The 19,141-nt window shown below is 45.4% G+C and overlaps 1 protein-coding gene across 7 annotated transcripts in view; it reads left to right on the top strand.

The window, feature by feature from the left end:
• The window catches only part of SEC31A (SEC31 homolog A, COPII coat complex component), a 213,265-nt gene that overhangs the window by 89,399 nt on the left and 104,725 nt on the right, over window positions 1-19,141 (top strand). For all 7 annotated transcript variants that reach the window (XM_030190615.1, XM_030190616.1, XM_030190617.1 and 4 more), the window contains 4 exons: window positions 1,732-1,884; window positions 3,479-3,706; window positions 8,487-8,561; window positions 15,962-16,012. In XM_030190615.1, coding sequence (XP_030046475.1) covers window positions 1,732-1,884; window positions 3,479-3,706; window positions 8,487-8,561; window positions 15,962-16,012 — 507 coding nt within the window. The remainder of the gene's footprint in view (window positions 1-1,731; window positions 1,885-3,478; window positions 3,707-8,486; window positions 8,562-15,961; window positions 16,013-19,141) is intronic.

Raw genomic sequence — 19,141 nt, forward strand, 5'->3', positions numbered from 1 at the left:
AGGGGACAGAGAAGCATGGATGGGCATGGATTGAGATGGCAGGGCTCAGGGTGAGAGGGGAATTGATGGAAAAGGATGAATGGAGGGGGCAGGGGACAGAGAAGCATGGATGGGCATGGATTGAGATGGCAGGGCTCAGGATGAGAGGGGAATTGATGGAAAAGGATGAATGGAGGGGGCAGGGGACAGAGAAGCATGGATGGGCATGGATTGAGATGGCAGGGCTCAGGGTGAGAGGGGAATTGCTGTAAAAAGGATGAATGGAGGGGGCAGGGGACAGAGAAGCATGGATGGGCATGGATTGAGATGGCAGGGCTCAGGGAGAGAGGGGAATTGCTGGAAAAGGATGAATGGAGGGGGCAGGGGACAGAGAAGCATGGATGGGCATGGATTGAGATGGCAGGGCTCAGGGAGAGGGGAAATTGCTGGAAAAGGATGAATGGAGGGGGCAGGGGACAGAGAAGCATGGATGGGCATGGATTGAGATGGCAGGGCTCAGGGTGAGAGGGGAATTGATGGAAAAGGATGAATGGAGGGGACAGGGGACAGAGAAGCATGGATGGGCATGGATTGAGATGGCAGGGCTCAGGGTGAGAGGGGAATTGCTGTAAAAAGGATGAATGGAGGGGGCAGGGGACAGAGAAGCATGGATGGGCATGGATTGAGATGGCAGGGCTCAGGGAGAGAGGGGAATTGCTGGAAAATGATGAATGGAGGGGGCAGGGGACAGAGAAGCATGGATGGGCATGGATTGAGATGGCAGGGCTCAGGGAGAGAGGGGAATTGCTGGAAAAGGATGAATGGAGGGGGCAGGGGACAGAGAAGCATGGATGGGCATGGATTGAGATGGCAGGGCTCAGGGAGAGAGGGGAATTGCTGGAAAAGGATGAATGGAGGGGGCAGGGGACAGAGAAGCATGGATGGGCATGGATTGAGATGGCAGGGCTCAGGGAGAGAGGGGAATTGCTGGAAAAGGATGAATGGAGGGGGCAGGGGACAGAGAAGCATGGATGGGCATGGATTGAGATGGCAGGGCTCAGGGAGAGAGGGGAATTGCTGGAAAAGGATGAATGGAGGGGGCAGGGGACAGAGAAGCATGGATGGGCATGGATTGAGATGGCAGGGCTCAGGGAGAGAGGGGAATTGCTGGAAAAGGATGAATGGAGGGGGCAGGGGACAGATGGGCATGGATTGGGAGGGCAAGGCTCACACTCTCTCTCTCATATACAATGTCTTTCTGACTCTCACTCTCACACACTCTGTCTCACAATGTATCACATTCACTCTCTATGTGCCACACAGTCACTCACACACTCGCTTGGTCTCATACACTCACTCTCACAGAGAATCTGTGTCTCACACACACTCTCTCGCACACACACACACACACACACACTCTCACACTGTGTCTCACATACACACTTGCACACACTCTCACAAACACACTCACACCCAGACTCACTCTCTCTCTCACACACACACACTCACACTTTCACTCTGACTCTCACACAGTCACTCTCACATACACTCTCCCAAACATACACACTCCGAGGAAAACCTTGCTAGCGCCCGTTTCATTTGTGTCAGAAACGGGCCTTTTTTACTAGTATGTAATATTTGACTAGTATTGCCTTCTGTATAGCAAATAGTGACCTATAGAGCCTGTTGGCCTTATAGCTTCAATTTATTCAGGCAGAGATATTGTTAATTTCTTAATTCCTTCATTCACAGTTGTCGTCATCCTTTGGAAACTTGGATCCATTTGGCACAGGGCAGCCCTTGCCCCCACTACAGCTCCCTCAGCCCACAACTGCGCAAAGCACCATCCCTCCCCTGAAGAAACCACCAAAGTGGCTGCGCAAACCTGTGGGTGCTACCTTCTCAGTAAGTCTCTGCTTTTATTGCCTTACAGCAGTTAGTCACCCTTTGGAGACCATTATGAATGCACTCTATATAAACTGGAAGATGTCACTACTGAGTAGCAGTCAGGAATCTGGCCCTTTTGGGGTCTGTGAACACTTGAAGAGCAGGAACAATGTCTGGATTCAAATCTGGGTCTCTTCAGCAGCAGTTTTCCTGTTAAGGTGTTGTCTGTACTGTGTGTATCTGTTATGATAAGAGGTGCCTCAAACAGTTTACATGCTTGACTGTTTCTGTCCACTTCATACTGCACGATATAGAATCCCTTTATTTCTGTAACTAATAGATGGACTAAACAAAATGATTACAAAGAAAGGTATGTATTGTGATATTAGTGTTCCACGTAAAATCAATTCATCCATAGCATAAATCAGTGCTAACCACACTGAGTATAAACAAAAATAGACTTTTTTTCCCCTTAGGTGTGTAATAGTCTCTTTTTTTCCTTAAGTTTTGCACGATCAGTTTTCTCATGTTTCTTTCTTCTTTCTACGTAGCCTTGCAGTGTAGCTACAGTGGCGGCTAGCAGGTCACCTCTCCTGCACCCACTGAATGATGCAAAGAGCTGAAATGTATCCTGTGGTGTGCTGTAGGTTAGAACACAACCTTGGCTCTGCCTCACAGCTGTAAGCTATTAAATTGCCTTTTCTCCCCTTGTTGATTTCTCTGGTCTCATTTCTTACCTTGCAGTGGCGCCATGTGCTACCACTGCTTTTTCCAGTTGTAAGTACCAATGCCCCAGCAACCACTGCATTTTCCAGTTTTGCCTTTACATGTTCCCCAACATTTATGAAATGAAGGAAAAGGAAGGGGAGGCGGCATTGTATGGAGATAACAATTTAAACATTTTTGTTGCTATTCTCCTTCATCTTTTGTAAGGTTTTGGGGCTTCATACATTTATATTTAAAATGCCAATGTTGTGTGTATGTGTGTGGAAGGCACTGTGAGCCCTCTGCAATATTATCTATACTTTATACAGTGTTTACATCTATGCTGCATTCATTTTTGTCTAGAAAGAATTACCATCATACAGAGGTCAGGACAGTAGCTTAACTGAAAAAAAACAAAACAAAAAAACGAGGTTCTGATTGTATTTAATCCCAGGTCTTTTACATATGCTACGAGCAAGAACCAGATCTTTCCATCTTTTCTCTCAGCTGCAATTAAAAATAACACTTGCTTCACTTCTCTCCCTGCTCTGGGTGTTCTGATATTTGGAAACATAACAACTTTATGCTATGTACATATCTTTCGTATGGGCTATGATTTTTGCATCAGACTAGGATAGGAACTACCAGGTGATGTACTTGAGCTTTTGAGTCCATGTAGGTAATGTCTTAAAATATTATTACAAAATTTCATGTACAGCTTCTTGGATAATTCTTACAAAAGGTTTCATAACCTACAAAAAAAAATCTAGTTTCTTTCAGGATTGGTCCAGGTACTGCTGCATCACCACACTTTTTTGAGTATAGCAATTGTAAACCATTTCAGTACTGTAGGAAACGTAGCAACTGTTGCACTGTGTTAAATTGTGTTGTGTTTCTCCGATTACAGTTTGGTGGCAAGCTGGTGACGTTTGAAAATATAAAGCCACAGCAGCAGCAAACAGCTCAGCAGCACTTCTATGTGTACATCAGCCAGGTGGTAACTGAGAAGGAACTCCTGAGTCGTTCAGACCAACTACAGGAAGTCGTACGTTCAGGAGGGTTTGTGGAGTATTGTCAGAAGAAAATAGAGGCTTCACAAACAGATTTTGAGAAGAATGTTTGGTCTTTTCTGAAGGTAAGGACCATGCTTTGAATAATTTTGAGGTGAATTGAGTGTGAAGGGGAAGCAGTCTTTAAGCCAGAAAGCCAATAGTTAAAAACACTGAGTAGGCATTTTGTTCACAGTTTTCGACAGACAGTTGAAATTTTGTCAGGAGCAGCAGGAGTGTGAGATTTGGTATTTATTCTAATTTGTCACATTGTTTTTGTTCTTTACTTAACCTCACAGTATTTCTCATTTATTTTTCAGTCCTCCCTCATTATTTTCTTATTTTTTTCCCTTTACTTATCATGCCTCTTCTCTTTCCCCACTCCTGTGTCTTTCCCTTGTACCATCTTCATCAAGGCAGTTATTCACACTAAAGCTGCTTCCTCTTCCTCCTAACAAAAATGCTGTTTCTCCTACTGATGCTGTTTATTAGTAAAACTACAGTCTTATCCCCAAATGTAGTGTATCAGTCTGAAAAGTTTTTTAAATTGCAACACGCATGTCAAATCCTGTTTTTTCCTAACTGCATGGAAAATTGCAAAATTGTTTTTCTTATCCTGATAGACCAGTCCAGACAAGTTATATCATCCTACCAGCAGATGGAAGCAGATAATTGAACTGTTTTTCAGTGACACCATTAATATAGGGAGTGGTACAGCCTAGAACTTGTCAGTATTTCTCTGTCTCCAGCATATGGTGAAGATTGGACTGATGTAGCAGGTTTTTGTTTTTCTATCTGAGTAGGCCTGTCTCACCAAGTGCAATCCATGGCATGCAGTCCTTGAAGTGAGGTCTTGGTCAGGGTACTTGGACCCAGGGATTGGTCCACAGACCATCCTGTCGTTGAGCTCAAAGATTATGAGCCTCCATGGTTCCAAGCTGCAATCCAGTGGCTCGGCTTATGAGGCTAGTTGGTAAGGGTCCTGTGGACACTTTACAAATGATAGTAAGTGGGCCTTGCCCTCCCCCCATCTTCTCCTCCTTTGAAGAATCAATTTAGGAAAAAAATAAAGGGGGAGCAGAGCTTCTTTTGTTTTCTGACACTTGTTTGCTGAATAAAGTTAAACAAAAATGCATATGCAAACACTTTCTCTGGTAATTTTAATCTTTAATTGGCAATTCTCAACAGGCAGGTAACTGTGGCATTAGGGCAGGCCTGGGCCAAAGGCTGATGGTGAGTCACTGAGCTTAATTGTTGCTAGTGATGGGAGGTCTGCATTTCTGTGAGCAGCTGGAGTGTTCTCTCATACAAGGTAGGAGGTGCTACGGGGTATGTGGGGACTGGCACGTTAGCAGTGTGGCTACTTCATACTGCCCTGATTGTGATGCAGAGGCCTTGATTTCTTTGGCTGTCTCAGATGTGCTGCTGCACCAAGAACCAGTGATTCACAGATTTACTCCAGCCTCCCACTCCTATATCAGCTGTTGTGGGCCCAGATTTAGCAGTAATGGTGTCTGTTTTGCTGTCAGATTGCCATAATCCTGTGAGGCCCAGGGAGCTTCAGGGGGCCGGTAGATTTAGGGGTTGTAGTAGTGTTTCCCATGCTCCCCGCCTTTGAGATGAGGAGCCTGGAAGAGTCGGGGTGGTTTCCATTGGGGGCCCTAGCCTATGCAGGTCCTTATGGACTTTGTTAGGAGTCCAGGAAATGTTTCAGGGTTTAACCCTTGGCTGGGCAGGACCGCCAGTAACACTGGAAAGTACCCTGGGGGCCTGGCTAGGGGACTATCTCTAGTGAGGGCTCAGACCCCAAGTGGGTCCTGATCCTGCCTCTGTCATTGGTGGAGGATTATTGGGGCAAAGAGGAGGGGGATGCATCTCTGGAAGGTGATGAGTTTGTCCTTAGGAGGATGAGAATTTGCCAGTAGCCAGGCTGTTTTGCAAGGTGGAGCACTTCTCATTGATTAACTAGGTCTCCTTGGCACTGCATATGTTCATAAGGGGGCAGGAAGAGCTCACAGATGAAGACCCCAATTTAGATGATCTTGTAGACCTTCTAAGGCTGCCTTGCTCCCCTGGGGCTTCTCACAGATGTTTCTTACTGAGTGGGAGGCTCTGAATATTGTCCTGCAAGGCAAATGCCAGAAATGAGACCAATTGATTCATATGAAAAAAAAAAATACATTAGGAAGGAAGGAAGGCACTATATGAATGAAAACCAAATCCGCCTTGACTGACAGATGTGGATCCCTACAAGAGAGTACGTGTCACTTAGAGACCCTTCTGGCTGAGAACATAACTAGGAAAATAGTCTTTATGGTCAGATCTCTTAGAGACACATGCTTTAAGTGAACAAAACTTGGATTGGCTAGGGCTTCCACAAACAAGTTGGAGAGAGGGTACCTCTTTGGGACCTCAACAATTACAGCCAAATATTTTATTTATTTTTATTTTTGTTACATTTGTACCCCGTGCTTTCCCACTCATGGCAGGCTCAATGTGGCTTACATGGGGCAATGGAGGGTTAAGTGACTTGCCCAGAGTCAGAAGGAGCTGCCTGTCCCTGAAGTGGGAATCGAACTCAGTTCCTCAGTTCCCCAGGACCAAAGTCCACCACCCTAATCACTAGGCCACCACCTTAAAAAACCAACCCACACCCACCTGAATCACAAGGAATAGACTGTTAAACCCTGCCTCAGAAACACAAGAGGACTGCCACCTCAATCTTGAGAGTCAAGGCCTGGTCAAGACCCCACTGCAAGAATGCCAGACTTAAGGACACATTCGCACATGAAGGACAGGTGCTGCTCCACACACTGGTGCTTGAAGACCCACCAAACAAGGATATGCACCATGGAAGTAAGAAGACCTGCATGTTCTTAGCAACATCATAATGACAGGCTCTGCCCCTCCCTCGAGAGGACTTGGGTTTTTTCACCTCCCTAGAGTGAGCGCTTTCTTGATGGTGGTTGTCAAGAATACCATTCTGGTAGAGCATCGCTTGATCCTTAAGGACTTGCATGACTCGAAGGTAGAGTTGTTTCTCAAGCAGGCCTTTAGCATCTCAGCACTTGGAGTCCAGACGTCTGTTTGCAGGGGGAGAGTTATTTTGCGAGAGCCCTCCTGTGGTGCACACAGCAGATTCCCGCCTCACCAGAAGTTGTGAGATTTCTAAGTGGCACGTACTCCCTTGTAGGGATCCATATCTGTCTGTCTTGGTGGATTTGGTTTTCATTCATACAGGGCCTTCCTTCCTTCCTAAAGTAGTTTTTTTTTTTCATATGAATCAATTGGTCTCATTTCTGGCATGCTCCTACATTACCTGAAGTTGAGAAATACTTTTAGGAAGTTGAATAGACTCTTCACTTTGTTTTACAGGCTGCACAAGGATGAGGCAGTGTCCAAGTGTTTGCTAGGGTTGAGACTTCATTTGACTAGAGTTGAAGTGACTTCTTGTGTGGGAACCCGATCATTTAGCCCTGAACGCATCCATAGAGTGGCAACATGAATGTTGCTGCATTTGTTTGTCAGACATTATAAGACTGATCAATCCAGAGGTGATAGTACATTGACAGGAAGGTCCTGTGGGGAGAGGGAGTCCTCGTCTTCCTCCTGCACCAAGGAGTTTTTATAACAGGAGACATGTCACAAGGCTTAAGCTAGTTTCCACCCACTCCACCCATGTAGATTTAAATTCTCCTCAATGCAGCTGCCGCCATCTTGGTACACTGAAAACAATGTAATTGATAGCGTGACAAACTGTTCCTACTGGCTTCAGCCCACATAATGGGCAAGATACTCTCATGCTGTCTCCTGTAATCAAACCTCCTTGTTCTGCACTAAGGGACAAAGCTTTGGTACATCCTGTCAGATTGGGTTAGCCTACCAGGATGACAAGACGGTGACACTTGGTTTTACCTGAAATTTGCCTTTCTTTGCTAGCCCAGACCATGACCCACCTGAGAAGATTGTGGGGTTGGCTGAGCCTTCATAATTGGCCCGCCTCTTCATGTTTCATACACTGAATTTTTTTTTTCTAATGCTCAGAGGTCTGCAGAGGGTTCCTTGATTAGTGGTTGGGTTGATATGTATATAGGTGGTTTTTGTTGGCTTTGGCATTAGCATACTGACATTCCAGGTTGCACCACTCCCTGTGTTAGTGAAACCATTCAGATTCTCTGCCTCTATCTGCTGGTAGGGCAACAGAACTCATGAATCTGCTGTTCACCTGAATAGTTCTTAAAATTCTCCCTGTGCTGGTTTCCCTTTTAAATATATGCACACACATTCTGGAATGTGCATTTTAAACTAAGCACAGTTCTTGCATTTAAGAAAAATCTTGAACTTCCGTTTCCATAAACTTGAGCAAAGTTTTAGGGTCAGACTTTTTTTTTTCAGTGCTGTACCTGTGGCGCTGTACATAGTTTCAAAGAGTACCCAGAATGTACTTGTTTGAAATAAGGGGACAACTTAGAACTTCTTATAGCTGTCTAGCCTTATTAACTTTTTGACTTGCTTTGATATGAGTGAGGTTAAGTAGCTGGAGCCCTTTGAATGCAAGCAAATGACTTCACTGTGAACTTTTCTAAAATGACACAAGATGAAGAAAACTGATGTGTCTCAGGAAATGTAGTCTAACCTTGGTTTTCTGTTGACTTTCATTTTCTGGGCTGACAGCTGTGTTCAGAGTCCAGCAAAAATGCCTTGCTGAATAATTGTGGTTGAAGAAAGAGGGGATTGAGATGTTTTGCACGGATATGTGAATAACTGATGTAGCATAGTTGCACCTAACTCAGTTTGACTGAGTTCTGCCTGCCTGCAAAAATGTGGAAATACAGACAAAAAAATGTGAACTTTTGTTATTTTTAGGTGAACTTTGAGGAAGATTCTCGTGGGAAATACCTAGAACTTCTCGGCTTCAGAAAGGAAGAGCTTAGTCAGAAGGTAAGGTGCTTTCATTGTTTTCAAAAGGTCAGGGTTTAACTGGGTAATCCAAACAGAAAGTGATCTTTCAGTTCTCAAAACCACACAATGAAATGCTGAAAATATATACCAAACAATACCAGTTAAGCAAAAATGTATTTTTAAGTCTCCTCATGAGTTTCTTCTAGTTAGTAAACATAGTAGATGACGGCAGAAAAAGACCTGCACGGTCCATCCAGTCTGCCCAAGAAGATAAATTCATATGTGCTACTTTTTTATTTGTACTGTCCTCTTCAGTGCACAGACCGTATAAGTCTGGCCAGCCCTATCCCCGCCTCCCAACCACCAACCCCGCCTCCCAACCACCAGCTCTGGCACAGACCATATAAGTCTGCCCAGCACTATCCTCGCCTCCCAACTACCAGTCCCGCCTCCCACCACCAGCTCTGGCACAGACCCTATAAGTCTGCCCAGCACTATCCCCGCCTCCCAACTACCAGTCCCGCCTCCCACCACCAGCTCTGGCACAGACCGTATAAGTCTGCCCAGCACTATCCCCGCCGCAGACTGTATAAGTCTGCCCAGCACTATCCCCGCCTCCCAACTACCAGTCCCGCCTCCCACCACCAGCTCTGGCACAGACCGTATAAGTCTGCCCAGCACTATCCCCGCCGCAGACTGTATAAGTCTGCCCAGCACTAGTCCCGCCTCCCAACCACCAGCCCCGGCACAAACTGTATAAGTCTGCCCAGCACTAGCCCCGCCTCCCAACCACCAGCTCTGCCACCCATTCTAGCCTAAGCTCCTGAGGATCCATTCCTTCTGCACAGGATTCTTTTATGTTTATCCCACGCATGTTTGAATTCCGTTACCGTTTTCATCTCCACCACCTCCCGTGGGAGGGCATTCCAAGTATCCACCACCCTCTCCGTGAAAAAATACTTCCTGACATTCTTCTTGAGTCTGCCCCCCTTCAATCTCATTTCATGCCCCCTCTCGTTCTACCGTCTTCCCATCTCCGGAAAAAGTTCGTTTGCGGATTAATACCTTTCAAATATTTGAACGTCTGTATCATATCACCCCTGTTTCTGCTTTCCTCCAGGGTATACATGTTCAGGTCCGCAAGTCTCTCCTCATACGTCTTGTAACGCAAATCCCATACCATCCTCGTAGAATATTCAAAATGTATTTCTCTAGAGATCAGCAGGATATTACATTCCATTCCAGGTCATTTATACCCCACACATACGGAGATCACGTGAAGCATTGAATGGGGCAGCTGGGTTTCTGTACTGCTCTGTAGCCTCTCCGTTTTTACTTCTCTTTTTAGTATTTGTTTAGCATCAGAGAGGGAGACCTTCGGCACCACTTAAAGTGGAATCCCTGTATGAACAAATTCCTTCAGTCTGGTGATCGGGTATGTCCTCTAAACCTAATAAAAAAAGAAACGAAATCACGGGGCAGTGAAGACAAGATGGTGGTGACACCAGGGCCCGTGGTGCCACAGTTCTCGGAAGCCCAACTGGCATAGTTGACAGTGGCAGTGATGCAAGTGATGGAGCCGCAAATGTCAAAATTATCCGGTCAGCTCTAGCTGAGCTCCTTTTGGCAGAGTTCTCCTGACGCACTGGCAAACTCGAGCAGAGACTTTCTGGGGTGGAAGATACTGAGACCGCCATGTGCACACAGGTGGAGTGACTCCTGGAGCAGCTTAAGGATCAGGTGCTTAAATTAAATGATCTAGAAAACAGATTGCGTCAAAACAATATTCGTATCCTTGGCCTGCCTGAGTCCATTGCAGAGCAAACGCTGGGACGCACTCGCGAGTGGAGAGGCTCGCTTTGTCAGCAATGACCCATTCTGGAGTGAGCTCATCGGGTTGGTCGCAATCGTGAGGGAGTGGTTTACTCCAGAGCAGTAGTGGCAAAAGTTCTCAACTATGCCCATGAATTGTTCAGGGCTGACAAGTGTAAGAAGCAGCAGCTTGTCACATCCTTCGCTCCCTCAGGCTGCTCCTCTGCGGGAAGCAAGGGACGGAAGGAGAGATCTGCAGCCAGAGAGGACTTACCCGACGGTTCCCCGGATGGCCGGCTATCTCGAGTACAGTCGGGGCTGAGCCGGTATTCCTTGCGGCGATGGCCGGCCTTTTTAGAACCGCGGCCAAAAGCCAGGACCCGTCACGCCGATAGCCGCCCTGTCCGCGGCCAGGCCCGTAGACCAGCGATCGCGGTTTCCAGGCTCTCTGTCGCCGGCTACGGAGTTCGCGCTTGCACTAGCAGGGAAGATGGCGCTGAGACGCGATGGCCGACGTCTTCTCCATTTTCAGGCACGGGAACCCGAAGCTCCGCCTCAGAGGGACCAGATTGGGATGCCGGTGCTGTAGCTCCACCTGAGAGGCCGGACGGAACCAACCAGAGGGATTTCTTCGGTAGCCGGGTTCCGATTGGCTGGCCATGTCGGCTGGGGCTGGGCGGCTGAATGCTGACAGTATTTAAGGAGCGGGGCTGCAGCAGGATGTTGCTTCAGGTTCTGTTTCCCGAGGCCAGTCTTCTTGTGCTCCTGTTCTCTGTGCGTTCCCTTGTTTTCCTGGTTTGACCTTTGGACTGTTACTGGACAACTCTGATAGCTGCCTACTTGTTGCCTGTTTTTGGACTACTCTGTTAGCCGCCTACCTTGACCTGCTGCCTGTTCCTGGATTTCTCTGACTTTCCACTTGCTCCCTCCGCTCCCGGTTCTAGTGCTGGGTCAGTCCGTCAACCACGCGGTTCCGGAAGTCCCGTTGGCCGCCTGTAGCTGGAGGCTCAACCCTCGGTGAATGGCGGTCGCCGTGAGTGAAGACTTGGGGTTGCACGGCTGTCCTCTGAGGTCCTTTGGGGCCTTACGGGACCTAAGGGCTCACTTTCTTCCAAGATAAGACACAGCTGCAGTATGACAGGGAACAGGTACTTTTATTTCAAGATTATTCGCTGACGCCGCTGTACGGGCAGAAAGTGCATTTTCAATTTTTGTATCCTGTTCTCAAAGTTAGAGTGGATGGCACCTGGAAAACATATGAGTCTTTACAAGGGGCACAGGACTTGCTGAATTGTCTTGCTCATTTTATATCGTAATGACTGTTTTAGCCTGCATGTCAGGGCTTGAGGGCTGTGACTGCTGGGTGTACCCAGGTTTCATTGATTTGAGATGCACCTGAAGAGTTCAGTTTATTTATTATGTGGCTTCTCAGAGGACTCTTTTCCAGTGGGTCACATGGTACTTTACCTTTCTCCATGGTAATTGAGAGTTTTGGTGGGGAGGTAGTCTAGCTCAAGAGTGATCACTTGCACCCTTGTACACATTGTGTATGGGAATGGTTTCTAGTTCTTGCATAGGGAGAGGATGGGTGGGAAGGGGTTGGGATGTGGTACTGGGATGTTTGGGAAGGGGGGTGGGTTGATCTGCAGCACTGCAAGGGGGAGGGAGAGAATCTGGACAATGGAAGGGGGGGGTTCCTTGGGGACTTTGGCCCCCACCCCCGCTTTGGGCTCTGACCTCCAAAGCTGCAGCAACTGTTCAATGGCTGGTGGAGTAGTCAAAGCCCTGCCAACTGAAGAAATCAGCTGTCCGAGTCGCCCACTTCCTCCTTGCACTGCCTCAGGAGCAAAGAAGTCAGCGGCGTGCCTCCAGCAGCAGACACTGGCACTACTCAAGTATATCCTCTGGCTAAGTAAGAGGGGGGGGAGATCCCCAAAAAGCCCCTCCCCAATTGTACAGTATATCTATCCCTCCCTCCCCTGTACACCTGGATCCACAATCCCCCCTCCCCCCTCCCGCCTTAATGATGCGATTAAAAATTTTTTATTGACCTTCAGCCCTAGTTTACACATTTCTCATTCGATTCATCATTGCCTAGAGTGAAAGTATGAATATAGCATTATGAATTTTAGGCATGTTACTATTATGTTTAGATTTTATATCTTTCTAAATTGATTTTCCTGCCCAGTGTATTATGTATTTTTAGTTGATTCATTTTATATTGTAAACTGTTCTGAGCCATTGGTTAGATACGCTATATATGAACTGCTATGTTATGTCAGTTATTTTAAGTCAGCTGATGAAAGCTCCTTTTTAGCTTACTAGGTACCTGTCCTCTCAAGTACCTAACCTGGAAGGTCTTGTTTTTGGTGGCAGTCACTTCACCCTGCAGGCTTTAGTAGCTGATCCACCTTTCACAAAGTTTTTTTTTTTTAACAATAGAGTGGTCCTGCATACAGTTTTATTCCCTTTTTTTGTTGAGGCACTCTGTAGGTAGGAAGTCCCACACGTGAGAGAAGGTGATATCCTGCTTGACCTCGGAGAAGATAAATTTACTTACCTATATCATGTGTTCTCTGAGGACAGCAAGATACATATTCTCACATACCCTCCTTCTTCCCTTTAGAATTGAATTCTATTAACTAGAGATTCGGCTGGCTAGGTCCCACACAACAGTGGCTGGTGAGAAGGCATGCATGCATGCGCGGTGAACTCTCTCAAAAGTTTCTACATAGCTGGAGAGGTTCTAACATGGAGGTCCATTGGATGGCGTCACTCATGTGAGAATATGTATCTTGCTGTTCTCAGAGAACACAGATACATATAACTACAGATAAGTAAGTTTCTTTTTTTTTGTTCAGTGGGTATATTCGGCCTTTGTTGTCAAACATGTTTTGACAAGTGAAGTAAGAATACACCACGAGGAAGGTGGACTGAGAAAAATTGGTGAAAGTACAAGTTTGCATTGCTTGTCTCAATTTTTTTCCTTGTATGTATTTTTGTACATACAGTGGTGGAAATAAGTATTTGATCCCTTGCTGATTTTGTAAGTTTGCCCACTGACAAAGACATGAGCAGCCCATAATTGAAGGGTAGGTTATTGGTAACAGTGAGAGATAGCACATCACAAATTAAATCCGGAAAATCACATTGTGGAAAGTATATGAATTTATTTGCATTCTGCAGAGGGAAATAAGTATTTAATCCCTCTGGCAAACAAGACCTAATACTTGGTGGCAAAACCCTTGTTGGCAAGCACAGCGGTCAGACGTCTTCTGTAGTTGATGATGAGGTTTGCACACATGTCAGGAGGAATTTTGGTCCACTCCTCTTTGCAGATCATCTCTAAATCATTAAGAGTTCTGGGCTGTCGCTTGGCAACTCGCAGCTTCAGCTCCCTCCATAAGTTTTCAATGGGATTAAGGTCTGGTGACTGGCTAGGCCACTCCATGACCCTAATGTGCTTCTTCCTGAGCCACTCCTTTGTTGCCTTGGCTGTATGTTTTGGGTCATTGTCGTGCTGGAAGACCCAGCCACGACCCATTTTTAAGGCCCTGGCGGAGGGAAGGAGGTTGTCACTCAGAATTGTACGGTACATGGCCCCATCCATTCTCCCATTGATGCGGTGAAGTAGTCCTGTGCCCTTAGCAGAGAAACACCCCCAAAACATAACATTTCCACCTCCATGCTTGACAGTGGGGACGGTGTTCTTTGGGTCATAGGCAGCATTTCTCTTCCTCCAAACACGGCGAGTTGAGTTCATGCCAAAGAGCTCAATTTTTGTCTCATCTGACCACAGCACCTTCTCCCAATCACTCTCGGCATCATCCAGGTGTTCACTGGCAAACTTCAGACGGGCCGTCACATGTGCCTTCCGGAGCAGGGGGACCTTGCGGGCACTGCAGGATTGCAATCCGTTATGTCGTAATGTGTTACCAATGGTTTTCGTGGTGACAGTGGTCCCAGCTGCCTTGAGATCATTGACAAGTTCCCCCCTTGTAGTTGTAGGCTGATTTCTAACCTTCCTCATGATCAAGGATACCCCACGAGGTGAGATTTTGCGTGGAGCCCCAGATCTTTGTCGATTGACAGTCATTTTGTACTTCTTCCATTTTCTTACTATGGCACCAACAGTTGTCTCCTTCTCGCCCAGCGTCTTACTGATGGTTTTGTAGCCCATTCCAGCCTTGTGCAGGTGTATGATCTTGTCCCTGACATCCTTAGACAGCTCCTTGCTCTTGGCCATTTTGTAGAGGTTAGAGTCTGACTGATTCACTGAGTCTGTGGACAGGTGTCTTTCATACAGGTGACCATTGCCGACAGCTGTCTGTCATGCAGGTAACGAGTTGATTTGGAGCATCTACCTGGTCTGTAGGGGCCAGATCTCTTACTGGTTGGTGGGGGATCAAATACTTATTTCCCTCTGCAGAATGCAAATAAATTCATATACTTTCCACAATGTGATTTTCCGGATTTAATTTGTGATGTGCTATCTCTCACTGTTACCAATAACCTACCCTTCAATTATGGGCTGCTCATGTCTTTGTCAGTGGGCAAACTTACAAAATCAGCAAGGGATCAAATACTTATTTCCCCCACTGTATGTATTTCTTTCTCTCTTTGCTCTCTTCATCTTATATTTCATTGTCAATATCTGAATGGGGCATATTTTTTGCATGCCTGTTTTCCAAAAGATGAAGGTAGTTTCCTATTTACCTAGAACATGTTAGTCCTGGTCAATCATGCGCAAACAAGAGAATTAAGGTTTGAAAAAAAATAGTCCAGCTAATGTTTTCCTGTTGCACTAACCTGGTGGCACAGTGACAGGTGTTAGGTGCTGCCATGAGGAAGGTCCCTGATTAAATCCCTAGATGGGATTTCTGCACCCCAGGTTGGGCGGACATGCGGATGCTACAGAGATGTGGTCATGACCTCCTACGTAAGAGTGACATGTGGAGACTGGATTTAGAGCCAATGATACAAGGTTCCAGAAGAAGCTCTGGCATTACAGCCTTTGGTCCAGGACCATTGCTGCAGTGATCAAATTATGAACACTGGGAGGGTGGATTTATTAAATAGGGGTAAAATCCCTAGGTAGTTGTGATTGACTGTTCCATGGCATCAGCAAACCATCAGAGTGCAAAATTAGAAAGACAGAACTATTAGGGCTTTATTTAAATAAACAGCCAAAAAAAAAAACCCTTCCTCACTGCACACATTTCAAAGGTCCAGCTGTTGAACTGTGCAGTCTAAAAGCAGCAGTTGGGCTGGCCACTTCTAGCTGTTTATAATGGAAAATGAAGTGCTTACGTCTTCAATGAAGTTGTTTGTATATATTTTTTAACTTGCTGTTCTTTGCTTTATGTCTTGTATTTTTCAGCCTAAGGACCCTGTTTACTAGGCAGCGTTATAGGCGCGTTAACATTTTTAACGCGTGTAAACAACGTACGTGCTTACAATATCCCTATAGGTGCCTACATGGTTAGCACGTGCGCTAAAAACACTAATGCACCTTAGTAAACAAGGCCCTAAGTTTGCCTCTGTGTGCCTTTGATGTTTAAAACAAACCCAAAACTGTTGAAACTTAAACTCAAAAGTTTACAATTGCACTCTAATTTTTCTTTCAGATTGCCTGTGCTCTGGATAGTAACAGTGTTGTAGATGGGGAGCTAAATGAGGTAAAAATGATTCACACACCTAACTTAACTATTTTATTTTTGTAACACAAGCATGCTTTCAAGAAGTTTGTTTCAGCTTGGTAGGGGCCTCGTTTTGCAGATGGTTCCTTAGTAGTCACAGATGATATTGCACGGTATGGCACTGCTGATTTAGGCTTCAGCTTTTATTTATGTGTATGATATAAAAAAAAATTTAAGGGGAAAAGCCTCTTTAGTATTAAGACTTTAAGCTGTCTTTCAGATATCTATGTGAGTGATGAATAACAAGCTTAGATTCTGTTAGAAAAGTCTAAGGTTGTGTGAGAAAGAAAATGCTCTGCTAGTGTATGTTCAGCTCAAGGATGAGGTATGGAATTTAGGGGTAATTCTAGACCGCTTCTTGAAACTGCATAAACAAATATGGAGTAGAGGATAGCCTGGTGGTCAGAGCTTGGTCTCACATTTTTCTGGTGCCCCTTGTGTTCTTGGGCATTTCACCTTTTGTTGTCATGGGCATATTCTTAGGCCAGAATTTGCTAAAGTGTACTACCGTGATGGTGTACAGTGGGTTGTGTCTACCAATGCATGTGAGCAAATGTTAGTAAACCTAGTCCTTAGATTGCAAGGCTCTTGAGTAACAGGGAAATACCTGTTTCTATCTGATTATAACTTGCCCTGAGTTACTAATAAAAAGGCATCCACTAAATCAAATATACAGAAAAGATTTCAGGAACAGCTTTTGCCAAGGTGCATACATCTGAATCGATTTTTTACTCTTTCAAAAAGTACAAAGACCAGGGGACACTCAATGAAATTACATGGAATTATTTTTAAAACAAATAGGAGGAAATATTTTTTCATTCAAAGAATAGTTAAGCTCTGGAACTAATTTCTGGAGGTTAGCATATGTGGGTTTAAAAAAGGTTTGGACAAGTTCATGGAAGAAAAGTCCATAGTCTGTTATTGAGATGGACATGGGGGAAGCCACTGTTTGCTGGGATTGGTAGCATGGAATGTTGCTGTTAATTGGTTTTCTACCATGTACTTGTTTTTTTTTTTTTTTTTTTACCTTTTATTTTTCTTTTATTGAAAAGATAATAACAATAGAACAAGATTGACATTTATCAATACAACCTTAAACCAATCCTTCCTAACAGGGCATAAGAACAGATGTAAGTTACACCTCACTGATAATATCCTATACCCTCCTCCCTCTTCCCCAGGCAAACTCCATACCTTTGTTAGTAGGTGAACATGAAGCGTCCGGATGTGAGGTCCACTGAATATATAAATCCCAAATCTTATGATACTTAAGTAGATGTCCTGTCTGCACAGCTGTTAGTCTAGACATCAAATGAAAATAGTCCAGCTTGCGTAGAATTATCTGAAGGCCAGGAAGAGTAGGGCTTTTTTAAACACTGCTACTAAAACCATCTTACTAGCCACAAACACCTGTGTGGCCTGCCATGTACTTGTGACCTGGACTGGCCACTGTTGGAGGCAGGATGCTGGGCTAGATGGACCATTGGTCTGACCAAGTATGGCTGCTAGTATGTTCTGAGGAAATACAGATGTCACTCTTATGGTAGCCTAGTGCTGAAATTCAACATAAGATTGTTCCAGGAAACCTGTTAAATCCAAACTATTAATTGAAAGGTCAGCTGCATTCTGGTTACTCATTAGCATTAACTCTCCACTGATCTTCTGATTTTGGTAATATGTAATATCCTTTAGAGAAAGGAGGTAAAGAGTCCTTTCATATATACAGTGGGGGAAATAAGTATTTGATCCCTTGCTGATTTTGTAAGTTTGCCCACTGACAAAGACATGAGCAGCCCATAATTGAAGGGTAGGTTATTGGTAACAGTGAGAGATAGCACATCACAAATTAAATCCGGAAAATCACATTGTGGAAAGTATATGAATTTATTTGCATTCTGCAGAGGGAAATAAGTATTTGATCCCCCACCAACCAGTAAGAGATCTGGCCCCTACAGACCAGGTAGATGCTCCAAATCAACTCGTTACCTGCATGACAGACAGCTGTCGGCAATGGTCACCTGTATGAAAGACACCTGTCCACAGACTCAGTGAATCAGTCAGACTCTAACCTCTACAAAATGGCCAAGAGCAAGGAGCTGTCTAAGGATGTTAGGGACAAGATCATACACCTGCACAAGGCTGGAATGGGCTACAAAACCATCAGTAAGACGCTGGGCGAGAAGGAGACAACTGTTGGTGCCATAGTAAGAAAATGGAAGAAGTACAAAATGACTGTCAATCGACAAAGATCTGGGGCTCCACGCAAAATCTCACCTCGTGGGGTATCCTTGATCATGAGGAAGGTTAGAAATCAGCCTACAACTACAAGGGGGGAACTTGTCAATGATCTCAAGGCAGCTGGGACCACTGTCACCACGAAAACCATTGGTAACACATTACGACATAACGGATTGCAATCCTGCAGTGCCCGCAAGGTCCCCCTGCTCCGGAAGGCACATGTGACGGCCCGTCTGAAGTTTGCCAGTGAACACCTGGATGATGCCGAGAGTGATTGGGAGAAGGTGCTGTGGTCAGATGAGACAAAAATTGAGCTCTTTGGCATGAACTCAACTCGCCGTGTTTGGAGGAAGAGAAATGCTGCCTATGACCCAAAGAACACCGTCCCCACTGTCAAGCATGGAGGTGGAAATGTTATGTTTTGGGGGTGTTTCTCTGCTAAGGGCACAGGACTACTTCACCGCATCAATGGGAGAATGGATGGGGCCATGTACCGTACAATTCTGAGTGACAACCTCCTTCCCTCCGCCAGGGCCTTAAAAATGGGTCGTGGCTGGGTCTTCCAGCACGACAATGACCCAAAACATACAGCCAAGGCAACAAAGGAGTGGCTCAGGAAGAAGCACATTAGGGTCATGGAGTGGCCTAGCCAGTCACCAGACCTTAATCCCATTGAAAACTTATGGAGGGAGCTGAAGCTGCGAGTTGCCAAGCGACAGCCCAGAACTCTTAATGATTTAGAGATGATCTGCAAAGAGGAGTGGACCAAAATTCCTCCTGACATGTGTGCAAACCTCATCATCAACTACAGAAGACGTCTGACCGCTGTGCTTGCCAACAAGGGTTTTGCCACCAAGTATTAGGTCTTGT

The sequence above is a fragment of the Microcaecilia unicolor genome, chromosome 2, assembly GCF_901765095.1.
Source record: "Microcaecilia unicolor chromosome 2, aMicUni1.1, whole genome shotgun sequence".
Classification (NCBI taxonomy): domain Eukaryota; kingdom Metazoa; phylum Chordata; class Amphibia; order Gymnophiona; family Siphonopidae; genus Microcaecilia; species Microcaecilia unicolor.